Source organism: Oncorhynchus mykiss, chromosome 32 (genome assembly GCF_013265735.2).
Source record: "Oncorhynchus mykiss isolate Arlee chromosome 32, USDA_OmykA_1.1, whole genome shotgun sequence".
Lineage (NCBI taxonomy): Eukaryota > Metazoa > Chordata > Actinopteri > Salmoniformes > Salmonidae > Oncorhynchus > Oncorhynchus mykiss.
The window spans coordinates 27552103-27573385 of NC_050572.1; the positions used below are offsets into that span (position 1 = coordinate 27552103).

At 38.0% G+C, this 21283-nt stretch overlaps 1 protein-coding gene across 4 annotated transcripts in view; it reads right to left on the reverse strand.

The window, feature by feature from the left end:
• The window catches only part of LOC110489416 (KH domain-containing, RNA-binding, signal transduction-associated protein 3-like), a 153176-nt gene that overhangs the window by 52114 nt on the left and 79779 nt on the right, over positions 1 to 21283 (reverse strand). For all 4 annotated transcript variants that reach the window (XM_036971449.1, XM_036971448.1, XM_036971447.1 and 1 more), the window contains exons 3-4: positions 20306 to 20422; positions 16694 to 16840 (exon numbers count right to left, since the gene is read on the reverse strand). In XM_036971449.1, coding sequence (XP_036827344.1) covers positions 16694 to 16840; positions 20306 to 20422 — 264 coding nt within the window. The remainder of the gene's footprint in view (positions 1 to 16693; positions 16841 to 20305; positions 20423 to 21283) is intronic.

The window sequence follows — 21283 nt, forward strand, 5'->3', positions numbered from 1 at the left end:
TCCATAATAATAGCATGGGATGGAGAGATCCTACTATTCTTCCATAATAATAGCATGGGATGGAGAGATCCTACTATCGTTCCATAATAACATGGGATGAAGAGATCCTACTATCCTTCCATAATAATAACATGGGATGTAGAGATCCTACTATCCTTCCATAATAATAGCATGGGATGTAGAGATCCTACTATCCTTCCATAATAACATGGGGTGTAGAGATCCTACTATCCTTCCATAATAACATGGGATGTAGAGATCCTGCTATCCTTCCATAATAATAGCATGGGATGTAGAGATCCTACTTTCCTTCCATAATAATAACATGGGATGTAGAGATCCTACTATACTTCCATAATAATAACATGGGACGGAGAGATCCTACTATTCTTCCATAATAATAACATGGGATGGAGAGATCCTACTATCCTTCCATAATAATAACATGGGATGTAGAGATCCTACTATCCTTCCATAATAATAGCATGGGATGTAGAGATCCTACTATCCTTCCATAATAACATGGGGTGTAGAGATCCTACTATCCTTCCATAATAACATGGGATGTAGAGATCCTGCTATCCTTCCATAATAATAGCATGGGATGTAGAGATCCTACTTTCCTTCCATAATAATAACATGGGATGTAGAGATCCTACTATACTTCCATAATAATAACATGGGACGGAGAGATCCTACTATTCTTCCATAATAATAACATGGGATGGAGAGATCCTACTATCCTTCCATAATAATAACATGGGATGTAGAGATCCTACTATCCTTCCATAATAATAACATGGGATGTAGAGATCCTACTATCCTTCCATAATAATAACATGGGATGGAGAGATCCTACTATCCTTCCATAATAATAGCATGGGATGTAGAGATCCTACTATCCCTCCATAATAATAACATGGGATGTAGAGATCCTACTATCCCTCCATAATAATAACATGGGATGTAGAGATCCTACTATCCTTCCATAATAATAGCATGGGATGTAGAGATCCTACTATCCTTCCATAATAACATGGGGTGTAGAGATCCTACTATCCTTCCATAATAACATGGGATGTAGAGATCCTGCTATCCTTCCGTAATAATAGCATGGGATGTAGAGATCCTACTTTCCTTCCATAATAATAACATGGGATGTAGAGATCCTACTATACTTCCATAATAATAACATGGGACGGAGAGATCCTACTATTCTTCCATAATAATAACATGGGATGTAGAGATCCTACTATCCTTCCATAATAATAACATGGGATGGAGAGATCCTACTATCCTTCCATAATAATAACATGGGATGTAGAGATCCTACTATACTTCCATAATAATAACATGGGACGGAGAGATCCTACTATCCTTCCATAATAATAACATGGGATGTAGAGATCCTACTATCCTTCCATAATAATAGCATGGGATGTAGAGATCCTACTTTCCTTCCATAATAATAACATGGGATGTAGAGATCCTACTATACTTCCATAATAATAACATGGGACGGAGAGATCCTACTATCCTTCCATAATAATAACATGGGATGTAGAGATCCTACTATCCTTCCATAATAATAACATGGGATGTAGAGATCCTACTATCCTTCCATAATAATAACATGGGATGGAGAGATCCTACTATCCTTCCATAATAATAGCATGGGATGTAGATATCCTACTAGCCCTCCATAATAATAACATGGGATGTAGAGATCCTACTATCCCTCCATAATAATAACATGGGATGTAGAGATCCTACTATCCTTCCATTATAATAACATGGGATGTAGAGATCCTACTATCCTTCCATAATAATAGCATGGGATGTAGAGATCCTACTATCCCTCCATAATAATAACATGGGATGTAGAGATCCTACTATACCTCCATAATAATAACATGGGATGTAGAGATCCTACTATCCCTCCATAATAACATGGGATGTAGAGATCCTACTATCATTCCATAATAACATGGGATTTAAAGATCCTACTATCCTTCCATAATAACATGGGATGTAGAGATCCTACTATCCTTCCATAATAATAACATGGGATGTAGAGATCCTACTATCCTTCCATAATAATAACATGGGATGTAGAGATCCTACTATCCTTCCATAATAATAACATGGGATGTAGAGATCCTACTATCCTTCCATAATAATAACATGGGATTTAGAGATCCTACTATCCTTCCATAATAATAACATGGGATGTAGAGATCTTGCTATCCTTCCATAATAATAACATGGGATGGAGAGATCCTACTATCCTTCCATAATAATAACATGGGATGTAGAGATCTTATTATCCTTCCATAATAATAACATGGGATGTAGAGATCTTGCTATCCTTCCATAATAATAACATGGGATGTAGAGATCCTACTATCCTTCCATAATAATAACATGGGATGTAGAGATCCTACTATCCTTCCATAATAATAACATGGGATTTAGAGATCCTACTATCCTTCCATAATAATAACATGGGATGTAGAGATCCTACTATCCCTCCATAATAATAACATGGGATTTAGAGATCCTACTATCCTTCCATAATAATAACATGGGATGTAGAGATCCTACTATCCCTCCATAATAATAACATGGGATGTAGAGATCCTACTATCCTTCCATAATAATAACATGGGATGTAGAGATCTTGCTATCCTTCCATTTTAATAACATGGGATTTAGAGATCCTACTATCCTTCCATAATAATAACATGGGATGTAGAGATCCTACTATCCCTCCATAATAATAACATGGGATGTAGAGATCCTACTATCCCTCCATAATAATAACATGGGATGTAGAGATCCTACTATCCTTCCATAATAATAACATGGGATGTAGAGATCCTACTATCCTTCCATAATAATAGCATGGGATGTAGAGATCCTACTATCCCTCCATAATAATAACATGGGATGTAGAGATCCTACTATCCCTCCATAATAATAGCATGGGATGGAGAGATCCTACTATTCTTCCATAATAATAGCATGGGATGGAGAGATCCTACTATCGTTCCATAATAACATGGGATGAAGAGATCCTACTATCCTTCCATAATAATAACATGGGATGTAGAGATCCTACTATCCTTCCATAATAATAGCATGGGATGTAGAGATCCTACTATCCTTCCATAATAACATGGGGTGTAGAGATCCTACTATCCTTCCATAATAACATGGGATGTAGAGATCCTGCTATCCTTCCATAATAATAGCATGGGATGTAGAGATCCTACTTTCCTTCCATAATAATAACATGGGATGTAGAGATCCTACTATACTTCCATAATAATAACATGGGACGGAGAGATCCTACTATTCTTCCATAATAATAACATGGGATGGAGAGATCCTACTATCCTTCCATAATAATAACATGGGATGTAGAGATCCTACTATCCTTCCATAATAATAACATGGGATGTAGAGATCCTACTATCCCTCCATAATAATAACATGGGATTTAGAGATCCTACTATCCTTCCATAATAATAACATGGGATGTAGAGATCCTACTATCCCTCCATAATAATAACATGGGATGTAGAGATCCTACTATCCTTCCATAATAATAACATGGGATGTAGAGATCTTGCTATCCTTCCATTTTAATAACATGGGATTTAGAGATCCTACTATCCTTCCATAATAATAACATGGGATGTAGAGATCCTACTATCCCTCCATAATAATAACATGGGATGTAGAGATCCTACTATCCCTCCATAATAATAACATGGGATGTAGAGATCCTACTATCCTTCCATAATAATAGCATGGGATGTAGAGATCCTACTATCCCTCCATAATAATAACATGGGATGTAGAGATCCTACTATCCCTCCATAATAATAGCATGGGATGGAGAGATCCTACTATTCTTCCATAATAATAGCATGGGATGGAGAGATCCTACTATCGTTCCATAATAACATGGGATGAAGAGATCCTACTATCCTTCCATAATAATAACATGGGATGTAGAGATCCTACTATCCTTCCATAATAATAGCATGGGATGTAGAGATCCTACTATCCTTCCATAATAACATGGGGTGTAGAGATCCTACTATCCTTCCATAATAACATGGGATGTAGAGATCCTGCTATCCTTCCATAATAATAGCATGGGATGTAGAGATCCTACTTTCCTTCCATAATAATAACATGGGATGTAGAGATCCTACTATACTTCCATAATAATAACATGGGACGGAGAGATCCTACTATTCTTCCATAATAATAACATGGGATGGAGAGATCCTACTATCCTTCCATAATAATAACATGGGATGTAGAGATCCTACTATCCTTCCATAATAATAACATGGGATGTAGAGATCCTACTATCCCTCCATAATAATAACATGGGATTTAGAGATCCTACTATCCTTCCATAATAATAACATGGGATGTAGAGATCCTACTATCCCTCCATAATAATAACATGGGATGTAGAGATCCTACTATCCTTCCATAATAATAACATGGGATGTAGAGATCTTGCTATCCTTCCATTTTAATAACATGGGATTTAGAGATCCTACTATCCTTCCATAATAATAACATGGGATGTAGAGATCCTACTATCCCTCCATAATAATAACATGGGATGTAGAGATCCTACTATCCCTCCATAATAATAACATGGGATGTAGAGATCCTACTATCCTTCCATAATAATAGCATGGGATGTAGAGATCCTACTATCCCTCCATAATAATAACATGGGATGTAGAGATCCTACTATCCCTCCATAATAATAACATGGGATGTAGAGATCCTACTATCCTTCCATAATAATAACATGGGATGTACAGATCTTGCTATCCTTCAATTTTAATAACATGGGATTTAGAGATCCTACTATCCTTCCATAATAATAACATGGGATGTAGAGATCCTACTATCCCTCCATAATAATAACATGGGATGTAGAGATCCTACTATCCCTCCATAATAATAACATGGGATGTAGAGATCCTACTATCCTTCCATAATAATAACATGGGATGTAGAGATCCTACTATCCTTCCATAATTATAGCATGGGATGTAGAGATCCTACTATCCCTCCATAATAATAACATGGGATGTAGAGATCCTACTATCCCTCCATAATAATAACATGGGATGTAGAGATCCTACTATCCTTCCATAATAACATGGGATGTAGAGATCCTACTATCATTCCATAATAACATGAGATTTAAAGATCCTACTATCCTTCCATAATAACATGGGATGTAGAGATCCTACTATCCTTCCATAATAATAACATGGGATTTAGAGATCCTACTATCCTTCCATAATAATAACATGGGATGTAGAGATCCTACTATCCCTCCATAATAATAACATGGGATTTAGAGATCCTACTATCCTTCCATAATAATAACATGGGATGTAGAGATCCTACTATCCCTCCATAATAATAACATGGGATGTAGAGATCCTACTATCCTTCCATAATAATAACATGGGATGTAGAGATCTTGCTATCCTTCCATAATAATAACATGGGATGTAGAGATCCTACTATCCTTCCATAATAATAACATGGGATGTAGAGATCCTACTATCCTTCCATAATAATAACATGGGATTTAGAGATCCTACTATCCTTCCATAATAATAACATGGGATGTAGAGATCCTACTATCCCTCCATAATAATAACATGGGATGTAGAGATCCTACTATCCTTCCATAATAATAACATGGGATGTAGAGATCTTGCTATCCTTCCATTTTAATAACATGGGATTTAGAGATCCTACTATCCTTCCATAATAATAACATGGGATGTAGAGATCCTACTATCCCTCCATAATAATAACATGGGATGTAGAGATCCTACTATCCCTCCATAATAATAACATGGGATGTAGAGATCCTACTATCCTTCCATAATAATAACATGGGATGTAGAGATCCTACTATCCTTCCATAATAATAGCATGGGATGTAGAGATCCTACTATCCCTCCATAATAATAACATGGGATGTAGAGATCCTACTATCCCTCCATAATAATAGCATGGGATGGAGAGATCCTACTATTCTTCCATAATAATAGCATGGGATGGAGAGATCCTACTATCGTTCCATAATAACATGGGATGAAGAGATCCTACTATCCTTCCATAATAATAACATGGGATGTAGAGATCCTACTATCCTTCCATAATAATAGCATGGGATGTAGAGATCCTACTATCCTTCCATAATAATAACATGGGATGTAGAGATCCTACTATCCCTCCATAATAATAACATGGGATGTAGAGATCCTACTATCCTTCCATAATAATAACATGGGATGTAGAGATCTTGCTATCCTTCCATAATAATAACATGGGATGTAGAGATCCTACTATCCTTCCATAATAATAACATGGGATGTAGAGATCCTACTATCCTTCCATAATAATAACATGGGATTTAGAGATCCTACTATCCTTCCATAATAATAACATGGGATGTAGAGATCCTACTATCCCTCCATAATAATAACATGGGATGTAGAGATCCTACTATCCTTCCATAATAATAACATGGGATGTAGAGATCTTGCTATCCTTCCATTTTAATAACATGGGATTTAGAGATCCTACTATCCTTCCATAATAATAACATGGGATGTAGAGATCCTACTATCCCTCCATAATAATAACATGGGATGTAGAGATCCTACTATCCCTCCATAATAATAACATGGGATGTAGAGATCCTACTATCCTTCCATAATAATAACATGGGATGTAGAGATCCTACTATCCTTCCATAATAATAGCATGGGATGTAGAGATCCTACTATCCCTCCATAATAATAACATGGGATGTAGAGATCCTACTATCCTTCCATAATAATAACATGGGATGTAGAGATCCTACTATCCTTCCATAATAATAGCATGGGATGTAGAGATCCTACTATCCCTCCATAATAATAACATGGGATGTAGAGATCCTACTATCCCTCCATAATAATAGCATGGGATGGAGAGATCCTACTATTCTTCCATAATAATAGCATGGGATGGAGAGATCCTACTATCGTTCCATAATAACATGGGATGAAGAGATCCTACTATCCTTCCATAATAATAACATGGGATGTAGAGATCCTACTATCCTTCCATAATAATAGCATGGGATGTAGAGATCCTACTATCCTTCCATAATAACATGGGGTGTAGAGATCCTACTATCCTTCCATAATAACATGGGATGTAGAGATCCTGCTATCCTTCCATAATAATAGCATGGGATGTAGAGATCCTACTTTCCTTCCATAATAATAACATGGGATGTAGAGATCCTACTATACTTCCATAATAATAACATGGGACGGAGAGATCCTACTATTCTTCCATAATAATAACATGGGATGGAGAGATCCTACTATCCTTCCATAATAATAACATGGGATGTAGAGATCCTACTATCCTTCCATAATAATAACATGGGATGTAGAGATCCTACTATCCCTCCATAATAATAACATGGGATTTAGAGATCCTACTATCCTTCCATAATAATAACATGGGATGTAGAGATCCTACTATCCCTCCATAATAATAACATGGGATGTAGAGATCCTACTATCCTTCCATAATAATAACATGGGATGTAGAGATCTTGCTATCCTTCCATTTTAATAACATGGGATTTAGAGATCCTACTATCCTTCCATAATAATAACATGGGATGTAGAGATCCTACTATCCCTCCATAATAATAACATGGGATGTAGAGATCCTACTATCCCTCCATAATAATAACATGGGATGTAGAGATCCTACTATCCTTCCATAATAATAGCATGGGATGTAGAGATCCTACTATCCCTCCATAATAATAACATGGGATGTAGAGATCCTACTATCCCTCCATAATAATAGCATGGGATGGAGAGATCCTACTATTCTTCCATAATAATAGCATGGGATGGAGAGATCCTACTATCGTTCCATAATAACATGGGATGAAGAGATCCTACTATCCTTCCATAATAATAACATGGGATGTAGAGATCCTACTATCCTTCCATAATAATAGCATGGGATGTAGAGATCCTACTATCCTTCCATAATAACATGGGGTGTAGAGATCCTACTATCCTTCCATAATAACATGGGATGTAGAGATCCTGCTATCCTTCCATAATAATAGCATGGGATGTAGAGATCCTACTTTCCTTCCATAATAATAACATGGGATGTAGAGATCCTACTATACTTCCATAATAATAACATGGGACGGAGAGATCCTACTATTCTTCCATAATAATAACATGGGATGGAGAGATCCTACTATCCTTCCATAATAATAACAAGGGATGTAGAGATCCTACTATCCTTCCATAATAATAACATGGGATGTAGAGATCCTACTATCCCTCCATAATAATAACATGGGATTTAGAGATCCTACTATCCTTCCATAATAATAACATGGGATGTAGAGATCCTACTATCCCTCCATAATAATAACATGGGATGTAGAGATCCTACTATCCTTCCATAATAATAACATGGGATGTAGAGATCTTGCTATCCTTCCATTTTAATAACATGGGATTTAGAGATCCTACTATCCTTCCATAATAATAACATGGGATGTAGAGATCCTACTATCCCTCCATAATAATAACATGGGATGTAGAGATCCTACTATCCCTCCATAATAATAACATGGGATGTAGAGATCCTACTATCCTTCCATAATAATAACATGGGATGTAGAGATCCTACTATCCTTCCATAATTATAGCATGGGATGTAGAGATCCTACTATCCCTCCATAATAATAACATGGGATGTAGAGATCCTACTATCCCTCCATAATAATAACATGGGATGTAGAGATCCTACTATCCTTCCATAATAACATGGGATGTAGAGATCCTACTATCATTCCATAATAACATGAGATTTAAAGATCCTACTATCCTTCCATAATAACATGGGATGTAGAGATCCTACTATCCTTCCATAATAATAACATGGGATTTAGAGATCCTACTATCCTTCCATAATAATAACATGGGATGTAGAGATCCTACTATCCCTCCATAATAATAACATGGGATTTAGAGATCCTACTATCCTTCCATAATAATAACATGGGATGTAGAGATCCTACTATCCCTCCATAATAATAACATGGGATGTAGAGATCCTACTATCCTTCCATAATAATAACATGGGATGTAGAGATCTTGCTATCCTTCCATAATAATAACATGGGATGTAGAGATCCTACTATCCTTCCATAATAATAACATGGGATGTAGAGATCCTACTATCCTTCCATAATAATAACATGGGATTTAGAGATCCTACTATCCTTCCATAATAATAACATGGGATGTAGAGATCCTACTATCCCTCCATAATAATAACATGGGATGTAGAGATCCTACTATCCTTCCATAATAATAACATGGGATGTAGAGATCTTGCTATCCTTCCATTTTAATAACATGGGATTTAGAGATCCTACTATCCTTCCATAATAATAACATGGGATGTAGAGATCCTACTATCCCTCCATAATAATAACATGGGATGTAGAGATCCTACTATCCCTCCATAATAATAACATGGGATGTAGAGATCCTACTATCCTTCCATAATAATAACATGGGATGTAGAGATCCTACTATCCTTCCATAATAATAGCATGGGATGTAGAGATCCTACTATCCCTCCATAATAATAACATGGGATGTAGAGATCCTACTATCCCTCCATAATAATAGCATGGGATGGAGAGATCCTACTATTCTTCCATAATAATAGCATGGGATGGAGAGATCCTACTATCGTTCCATAATAACATGGGATGAAGAGATCCTACTATCCTTCCATAATAATAACATGGGATGTAGAGATCCTACTATCCTTCCATAATAATAGCATGGGATGTAGAGATCCTACTATCCTTCCATAATAATAACATGGGATGTAGAGATCCTACTATCCCTCCATAATAATAACATGGGATGTAGAGATCCTACTATCCTTCCATAATAATAACATGGGATGTAGAGATCTTGCTATCCTTCCATAATAATAACATGGGATGTAGAGATCCTACTATCCTTCCATAATAATAACATGGGATGTAGAGATCCTACTATCCTTCCATAATAATAACATGGGATTTAGAGATCCTACTATCCTTCCATAATAATAACATGGGATGTAGAGATCCTACTATCCCTCCATAATAATAACATGGGATGTAGAGATCCTACTATCCTTCCATAATAATAACATGGGATGTAGAGATCTTGCTATCCTTCCATTTTAATAACATGGGATTTAGAGATCCTACTATCCTTCCATAATAATAACATGGGATGTAGAGATCCTACTATCCCTCCATAATAATAACATGGGATGTAGAGATCCTACTATCCCTCCATAATAATAACATGGGATGTAGAGATCCTACTATCCTTCCATAATAATAACATGGGATGTAGAGATCCTACTATCCTTCCATAATAATAGCATGGGATGTAGAGATCCTACTATCCCTCCATAATAATAACATGGGATGTAGAGATCCTACTATCCCTCCATAATAATAGCATGGGATGGAGAGATCCTACTATTCTTCCATAATAATAGCATGGGATGGAGAGATCCTACTATCGTTCCATAATAACATGGGATGAAGAGATCCTACTATCCTTCCATAATAATAACATGGGATGTAGAGATCCTACTATCCTTCCATAATAATAGCATGGGATGTAGAGATCCTACTATCCTTCCATAATAACATGGGGTGTAGAGATCCTACTATCCTTCCATAATAACATGGGATGTAGAGATCCTGCTATCCTTCCATAATAATAGCATGGGATGTAGAGATCCTACTTTCCTTCCATAATAATAACATGGGATGTAGAGATCCTACTATACTTCCATAATAATAACATGGGACGGAGAGATCCTACTATTCTTCCATAATAATAACATGGGATGGAGAGATCCTACTATCCTTCCATAATAATAACATGGGATGTAGAGATCCTACTATCCTTCCATAATAATAACATGGGATGTAGAGATCCTACTATCCCTCCATAATAATAACATGGGATTTAGAGATCCTACTATCCTTCCATAATAATAACATGGGATGTAGAGATCCTACTATCCCTCCATAATAATAACATGGGATGTAGAGATCCTACTATCCTTCCATAATAATAACATGGGATGTAGAGATCTTGCTATCCTTCCATTTTAATAACATGGGATTTAGAGATCCTACTATCCTTCCATAATAATAACATGGGATGTAGAGATCCTACTATCCCTCCATAATAATAACATGGGATGTAGAGATCCTACTATCCCTCCATAATAATAACATGGGATGTAGAGATCCTACTATCCTTCCATAATAATAGCATGGGATGTAGAGATCCTACTATCCCTCCATAATAATAACATGGGATGTAGAGATCCTACTATCCCTCCATAATAATAGCATGGGATGGAGAGATCCTACTATTCTTCCATAATAATAGCATGGGATGGAGAGATCCTACTATCGTTCCATAATAACATGGGATGAAGAGATCCTACTATCCTTCCATAATAATAACATGGGATGTAGAGATCCTACTATCCTTCCATAATAATAGCATGGGATGTAGAGATCCTACTATCCTTCCATAATAACATGGGGTGTAGAGATCCTACTATCCTTCCATAATAACATGGGATGTAGAGATCCTGCTATCCTTCCATAATAATAGCATGGGATGTAGAGATCCTACTTTCCTTCCATAATAATAACATGGGATGTAGAGATCCTACTATACTTCCATAATAATAACATGGGACGGAGAGATCCTACTATTCTTCCATAATAATAACATGGGATGGAGAGATCCTACTATCCTTCCATAATAATAACATGGGATGTAGAGATCATACTATCCCTCCATAATAATAACATGGGATGTAGAGATCCTACTATCCCTCCATAATAATAACATGGGATTTAGAGATCCTACTATCCTTCCATAATAATAACATGGGATGTAGAGATCCTACTATCCCTCCATAATAATAACATGGGATGTAGAGATCCTACTATCCTTCCATAATAATAACATGGGATGTAGAGATCTTGCTATCCTTCCATTTTAATAACATGGGATTTAGAGATCCTACTATCCTTCCATAATAATAACATGGGATGTAGAGATCCTACTATCCCTCCATAATAATAACATGGGATGTAGAGATCCTACTATCCCTCCATAATAATAACATGGGATGTAGAGATCCTACTATCCTTCCATAATAATAACATGGGATGTAGAGATCCTACTATCCTTCCATAATTATAGCATGGGATGTAGAGATCCTACTATCCCTCCATAATAATAACATGGGATGTAGAGATCCTACTATCCCTCCATAATAATAACATGGGATGTAGAGATCCTACTATCCTTCCATAATAACATGGGATGTAGAGATCCTACTATCATTCCATAATAACATGAGATTTAAAGATCCTACTATCCTTCCATAATAACATGGGATGTAGAGATCCTACTATCCTTCCATAATAATAACATGGGATTTAGAGATCCTACTATCCTTCCATAATAATAACATGGGATGTAGAGATCCTACTATCCCTCCATAATAATAACATGGGATTTAGAGATCCTACTATCCTTCCATAATAATAACATGGGATGTAGAGATCCTACTATCCCTCCATAATAATAACATGGGATGTAGAGATCCTACTATCCTTCCATAATAATAACATGGGATGTAGAGATCTTGCTATCCTTCCATTTTAATAACATGGGATTTAGAGATCCTACTATCCTTCCATAATAATAACATGGGATGTAGAGATCCTACTATCCCTCCATAATAATAACATGGGATGTAGAGATCCTACTATCCCTCCATAATAATAACATGGGATGTAGAGATCCTACTATCCTTCCATAATAATAACATGGGATGTAGAGATCCTACTATCCTTCCATAATAATAGCATGGGATGTAGAGATCCTACTATCCCTCCATAATAATAACATGGGATGTAGAGATCCTACTATCCCTCCATAATAATAACATGGGATGTAGAGATCCTACTATCCTTCCATAATAACATGGGATGTAGAGATCCTACTATCATTCCATAATAACATGAGATTTAAAGATCCTACTATCCTTCCATAATAACATGGGATGTAGAGATCCTACTATCCTTCCATAATAATAACATGGGATGTAGAGATCCTACTATCCTTCCATAATAATAACATGGGATGTAGAGATCCTACTATCCTTCCATAATAATAACATGGGATGTAGAGATCCTACTATCCTTCCATAATAATAACATGGGATTTAGAGATCCTACTATCCTTCCATAATAATAACATGGGATGTAGAGATCCTACTATCCCTCCATAATAATAACATGGGATTTAGAGATCCTACTATCCTTCCATAATAATAACATGGGATGTAGAGATCCTACTACCCCTCCATAATAATAACATGGGATGTAGAGATCCTACTATCCTTCCATAATAATAACATGGGATGTTGAGATCTTGCTATCCTTCCATTATGATAACATGGGATTTAGAGATCCTACTATCCTTCCATAATAATAACATGGGATGTAGAGATCCTACTATCCTTCCATAATAATAGCATGGGATGTAGAGATCCTACTATCCCTCCATAATAATAACATGGGATGTAGAGATCCTACTATCCCTCCATAATAATAACATGGGATGTAGAGATCCTACTATCCTTCCATAATAACATGGGATGTAGAGATCCTACTATCATTCCATAATAACATGGGATTTACAGATCCTACTATCCTTCCATAATAACATGGGATGTAGAGATCCTACTATCCTTCCATAATAATAACATGGGATGTAGAGATCCTACTATCCTTCCATAATAATAACATGGGATGTAGAGATCCTACTATCCTTCCATAATAATAACATGGGATTTAGAGATCCTACTATCCTTCCATAATAATAACATGGGATTTAGAGATCCTACTATCCTTCCATAATAATAACATGGGATGTAGAGATCCTACTATCCCTCCATAATAATAACATGGGATTTAGAGATCCTACTATCCTTCCATAATAATAACATGGGATGTAGAGATCCTACTACCCCTCCATAATAATAACATGGGATGTAGAGATCCTACTATCCTTCCATAATAATAACATGGGATGTAGAGATCTTGCTATCCTTCCATTTTAATAACATGGGATGGAGAGATCCTACTATCCTTCCATAATAATAACATGGGATGTAGAGATCTTGCTATCCTTCCATAATAATAACATGGGATTTAGAGATCCTACTATCCTTCCATAATAATAACATGGGATGTAGAGATCTTGCTATCCTTCCATAATAATAACATGGGATGTAGAGATCTTGCTATCCTTCCATAATAATAACATGGGATTTAGAGATCCTACTATCCTTCCATAATAACAAGGGATGGAGAGATCCTACCATCCTTCCATACTAATAACATGGGATGTAGAGATCCTGCTATCCTTCCATAATAATAACATGGGATTTAGAGATCCTACTATCCTTCCATAGTAATAACATGGGATGTAGAGATCCTACTATCCTTCCATAATAATAACATGGGATTTAGAGATCCTACTATCCTTCCATAATAACATGGGATTTAGAGATCCTACTATCCTTCCATAATAATAACATGGGATTTAGAGATCCTACTATCCTTCCATAATAATAACATGGGATTTAGAGATCCTGCTATCCTTCCATAATAATAACATGGGATTTAGAGATCCTACTATCCTTCCATAATAACATGGGATTTAGAGATCCTACTATCCTTCCATAATAACAACATGGGATGTAGAGATCCTGCTATCCTTCCATAATAATAACATGGGATTTAGAGATCCTACTATCCTTCCATAATAACATGAGATTTAAAGATCCTACTATCCTTCCATAATAACATGGGATGTAGAGATCCTACTATCCTTCCATAATAATAACATGGGATTTAGAGATCCTGCTATCCTTCCATAATAATAACATGGGATTTAGAGATCCTGCTATCCTTCCATAATAACATGGGATGGAGAGATCCTGCTATCCTTCCATAATAATAGCATGGGATGTAGAGATCCTACTATCCCTCCATAATAATAACATGGGATGTAGAGATCCTACTATCCCTCCATAATAACATGGGATGGAGAGATCCTGCCATCCTTCCATAATAATAGCATAGGATGTAGAGATCCTACTATTCTTCCATAATAACATGGGATGTAGAGATCCTACTATCCTTCCATAATAATAGCATGGGATGTAGAGATCCTACTATCCTTCCATAATAATAACATGGGATGTAGAGATCCTACTATCCTTCCATAATAATAACATGGGATGTAGAGATCCTACTATCCCTCCATAATAATAAGATGGGATGTAGAGATCCTACTATCCTTCCATAATAACATGGGATGTAGAGATCCTACTATCCTTCCATAATAATAACATGGGATGTAGAGATCCTACTATTCTTCCATAATAACATGGGATGTAGAGATCCTACTATCCTTCCATAATAATAGCATGGGATGTAGAGATCCTACTATCCTTCCATAATAACATGGGATGTAGAGATCCTACTATCTTTCCATAACAGCATGGGATGTAGAGATCCTACTATCTTTCCATAACAGCATGGGATAAATCAGCCATCCATAATACATGGAGTAAGAGTAAATACGCGTGATGTATGGGAGTTCTAGAGAGGGTTAGGCTGTGCTGAGTGCTTCCTGTCTGACTATGTTACTCTGCTATTCAGCCTAGTCAGCTATCCCCATGACTTCCCTTCCCTCACAGGGGCGTGCATCCAATCAGACAACCCAGAGTCTGTTACTGATTCAGCTGCTTCAGCCGGCTGACTGGTTGTGACTGGACCAGACTAGACTTCTGCCACTTATTACTATGGTATAACCTTAATTATAAACTGGTTGGTTCCAGCCTTGAATGCAGATCGGCTGAAAGCCAAAGTAAATGAGACCGTATACCACATGTATGAGAAAACATTGTTTTTACTGTTCTAATTACGTTGGTAACCAGTTTATAATAGCAATAAGGCACCTCTGGAGTTTGTGGATAAGGTTGTGTTGCGTTGTGCCTAAGGACAGCCCTTAGCCGCGGTACATTGGCCATATACCACACCCCCTCGTGCCTTATTGCTTAAGTATACCATGGGTATGACAAAACATTCATTTTTACTGCTCTAATTACGTTGGTAATCAGTTTAAAATAGCTATAAGGGCAGTATCCAGCCTCTCCACGTTGAGTCATGCCTAAGAACAGCCCTTAGCCATGGTATGTTTGCCATTTACCACACCTCCTCGGGCCTTATTGCTTAACTGTACTATTTGGGTGTTCAGTGTGGACACAGGCACATAGTCTAGACATATGTTGGTAGCCGATGTTAAATCACCAGCTAGCTGTTCTATTTTGTTCATATGTTGTAAGAGAACAGGGTAAGAGTAATGAGTGTGTAGGTGTCAGTACGCACTGGTATGAGGAACTTCTTGATCTCCTCCAGTGCGTGACCCATCCTGTTGTAGGCCTCTGCAGGGGGAGCGAATACTTCTATGAGGACATGGAGGTCCTCGTTCAGGTGCTGATATTTGGCCTCTCCGCTCTTCCGTAGTTCTTCCTCCTGGTGGAACAAAAATCAATTAAGTATATTAACAAAGCCCTCTTTAAACCAGAAGTTGTCACAAAGTGTTGTAACTCGGTCTATTATAATGTCACCTCAGTTACTCCTCACAGTTTATATCATCCACCCAGGATCAGCAAGACGGATCCAGCTAATCTGTTAGACTGGAGTATTGAATTTCATTAGGACTGTCAGAGTTAATCAGTTAACTCGAATTTAAGTTCACAAATTGTTTTAAATTGTGATGAATCGCATTGTCTGAAAGCATTCAATATAATGTAATACACTGTAAACATCCAAATAAATATACTGTAAATAGCTGAAAACAACAATGCTAACCGTTACTTCGGACAAAATCAAGACATCAATTGTTCCGAATACCACCGAAGGTGGCTCCCCTTCCTGTTCGGGTGGAGCTCGGCGGCCGTTGTCGCCGGTCTATTAGCTGCCACCGATCCCTTTTTCCTTTTCGTTTGTTTCTGTCTAATTGTTTTCACCTGTTCCTTGTTGGGGTTTTGGGATGGGTGTTATTTAAGTTTGTTTTGCCCGCTGGTGTTTGTGCTGGCTTGCTGGTTTGTTACGTTTGGTGATGTATCGTGTTTGTTTTGGGTTTTCTCTGTCCAGTGTTTGTAACTAGGTTTTGGGTTTGTTTAGCGCCAGTGTTTTGGGCATTCACCCATGTTTTGGACCTGTTACGTTTTGAAGGACATTAAAGCGTTTTCCCATTCATTTCGCTCTCTGCATTTGACTCCTCACTCATTTCACTCACCCATCGTTACATCAATATTATTGTATGCTTTTTGTATAGATAAATCTTTAATTATAGCTCAATTAGAGCAAATTCTGAACTTGTGGTTAATGGCGATTAAACACAGCAAATCCTGTGATTAACTTTACATTTTTTATTGTTTGACAACCACAATATTGATTAGACCTCTAATGCCACAAAGGAGTGCAACATTGTATACTGTACATGTAATACATACTACAGTATGGTGTAAATAGGTGATATAGGCCAACATAGATCCCAATGGGCCATCTCATCCAGACAGAAACAGGCCAATATGTTAATTAGGGCCAAACCCCAAGTAAAACTACAGCACAGACAACAATATGAGGTTTATAGACACCCCAGTTTCCTCATCTGAACAAAACACTGCTCTTCTCTAGTGATGTTCCTCTACTCTGCTAGCTACTGAGAACTTCCTTCTCCCTCCTCCACTGGAATCATGCAATGCATGCACACACACACACACACACACACACACACACACACACACACACACACGCACACGCACACTCACACACACTTCCCTCCTCTAGAAGCACCATGCAAGGCAGAGCCTCTGATGTGATGTCATTTAATTATAAATAACCAGGTTTTAAGAGAGCCTGTGGTATGTTAATGAGATGCAAATTTCTCTCATAAATCTGTGTTTTACGAGGAAGCGGCTCCTCTGTGTATACTGTCTGGAGTACCTCTACTGATGGAGCTGCCAGCGTGTGAGTGTGTGTGTGTGTGTGTGTGTGTGTGTGTGTGTGTGTGTGTGTGTGTGTGTGTGTGTGTGTGTGTGTGTGTGTGTGTGGCATGAGTGTGTGGCCACTCACATAGCTTGGATAAGAGACATTAATTACACACACACACACTCACACACACACACACACACACACACACACACACACACACACACACACACACACACACACACACACACACACACACACACACACACACACACACACACACACACACACACACACACACACACAGTCTACCTATAGGTGCCCAGCAGCCCATGGCAGGAGATTACAGCTGTCACCTCCTCCTCTTGTTGATATTCCTCATAGAGAATCTGTTTATGTTCCTCACTGTAAATCTGGTTATCAAACAGCCATTCTCTTCCCAAAAACAGAGGCACAAAGAAGCACAAAGCCTGAGACAACAGCGTGAGAGTCCATAGGAACTACATAGGAAAGAAAGTTTGGCTCAGAGAATGACATGTTTGAGGGCTGTTAGTTGTTGCAGTTGATGCCTTGCTATGCATCCTGAATGACAGCAGGACGACACGACAGCAACAACATGGATGCCGTGTATTGTGATGACTTCTTACAGACTGAGAGGTCTGACAGAGGACAAGGAAGCCCAAGTCAACAACTAGATGTAATTTCATCATCCATTTTAAGCTCCACTAGCTTTTGTTTCCATAACACCAACCATGAACCCAGAAGCATACGCCTCCCTTAACATCACCCAGCCCAAGGAATGTACAATAAAGCAACTTCAGGACAGAGACTGAATGCTTCTATATCGTATTGGCTATAGAAGTCTATGACGACAATGCTGGGATGTCAGAGGTTCCATCAGCTCCGCACTCAAAAGCAGAGGAGGAGAAGGGAGAAAGAAGCCTGATGCAGCCTGTTGCAGTGGTGTCCTTCCTTTGATCCTTTCATTGATACTCCTCTGTGTAACTGACCATGACAATCTTGGCCAAATATTGGAGGAATTCTATGAGAGTTATATGTATTGCAATAAGGCATACACTGAGGCTGAGCTTTTACCCACCTCCAACTGGCTTACAGGGAGGTACTGTAGCTATAAGAACACAGTTGTATCCATACAATTAGAATTTGGTGCTAGAATTGCGCCTCTTCATCCTAGAAAACGTCTTGCATAATACAGGCCTCTCACTGCAAAACAAACTCTGAAGCAAACAGCCCAACATGAGCGTTTCAGGACGGATGACTTGTCTGAAAAGTAAGGTGCATGAAGAATCTGGAGCAAGCTGTCAATGATAGATCACAAATCTCCCTGGTAAAGTAATGGAGGTGTGTGAAGCATGCCAAGCTGCGTGTGTGTGTGTGTGTGTGTGTGTGTGTGTGTGTGTGTGTGTGTGTGTGTGTGTGTGTGTGTGTGTGTGTGTGTGTGTGTGTGTGTGTGTGTGTGTGTGTGTGTGTGTGTGTGTGTGTGTGTGTGTGTGTGCGTGCGTGCGTGCGGGTGTGGAAGCTTGCTGAGTCTGCTGAGGTCAGCACATCCCCATGACAGATCTGTTCCGCAGGTGTTCCAGAGTTGTGCCGTCAGAGAGAATCGATCACAACAATCTAACAGAACGGTGCTGTGTGGTACTGAAGATCATCGATGTCACATATCACCCATGATGACAAACTGACTGACGGAGAAAGACTGCCACAGACACAACGAGACAGAACACATCCTCAATAACTCAGCTGGTTATTGATGCCTTTCCACTGAGGGTGTCTGCCTCAATTTACCTGACACAAACAACAGAGAAGTAGAGAGACAGGGGACTTGGCTGTTACAGAGAGGTAGAGAGAGAGGGAATGGGATTGGGCTGTTTTCAGATAGAGAGGGAGCGAAGGGGAGGGGACTTGTCTTTTACTAGATAGAGAGGGAGAGATAGAAATGTTTGACTGTTAGAGAGAGGGAGAGAATGACTTGGCTGTTACCTTCTCTTTGTCTCTCATTGATCCTTTCCCCAGAATGGACATCTTAGTGAGCGTGTCTTCCTGCAGTCTCTTTAGTGAGTTCCCGCGTGGACCCAGCAGTTTGCCCACAAAGTTAAACTAAAACAGAAACACAAGCAGAGAAGCTCAATGAGTATCTGTGCAGATGAGATAAAGGCAGAAACATTTGTATGTCAATCAAATGGTGGCTCCAACAGTTTGCTTTTGATTCAGTTTAAACAATAATTGTTGACATGAGAACTATCTTCCTAGTAGCAGGTGTGCATCCCAAATGGCACTCTATTCCATATATAGTGCACTACTTTTGACTAGGGCCCATAGGGTCAAATGTAATTCACTATATAGGAAAAATGTTTGTTTTTTACCTTACAAAAAAGATTGCAGTCTTGAAATTGAGGTAAAAGTGCAGTAACTGCAGTCGACTGTGATATTTTGGACGCAGTAATTGCAGAATAACTACAGTATACTGCAGTTTAACTGCAATTATACTGCACTGTAAAAAAAAAAAAGGGGTTATTTTAGATGGAGTTATACTGCACTCTGACTGCATTCTTTCTGCCTTTGACAGCTAACAAACACAATCCAAACTATTATAACAGCATTATGTGAAATGAGAAGGCTCAGCATTTGACAGGTCACGTTCAAATAGTACATAATCTTTTCAACATATCAAGTTTTATACAATACCACAGTTTGCCTTTATATGTCAACGTCATCCATGTTTAAATGCTCTGCAAAAGTCACATAGAGTGCCCTTGCTATTTTCATATGGCTGTTGAATGTTGAGTGACAATGTTAAAGGTCATGCAAAGACCAAAACAGAGAGAGTAGATGGACACAAAAAAAAGAGAGTAGGGAGAGAGAAAAGAGAGAGAAAGAGCAAAGTGAGAGAGAGAGGGAACAGAGAGAATGAAAGCAGAGAGGAAAGAGAGGGGGAGAAAAGAGAGAAAGAGAGCAAAG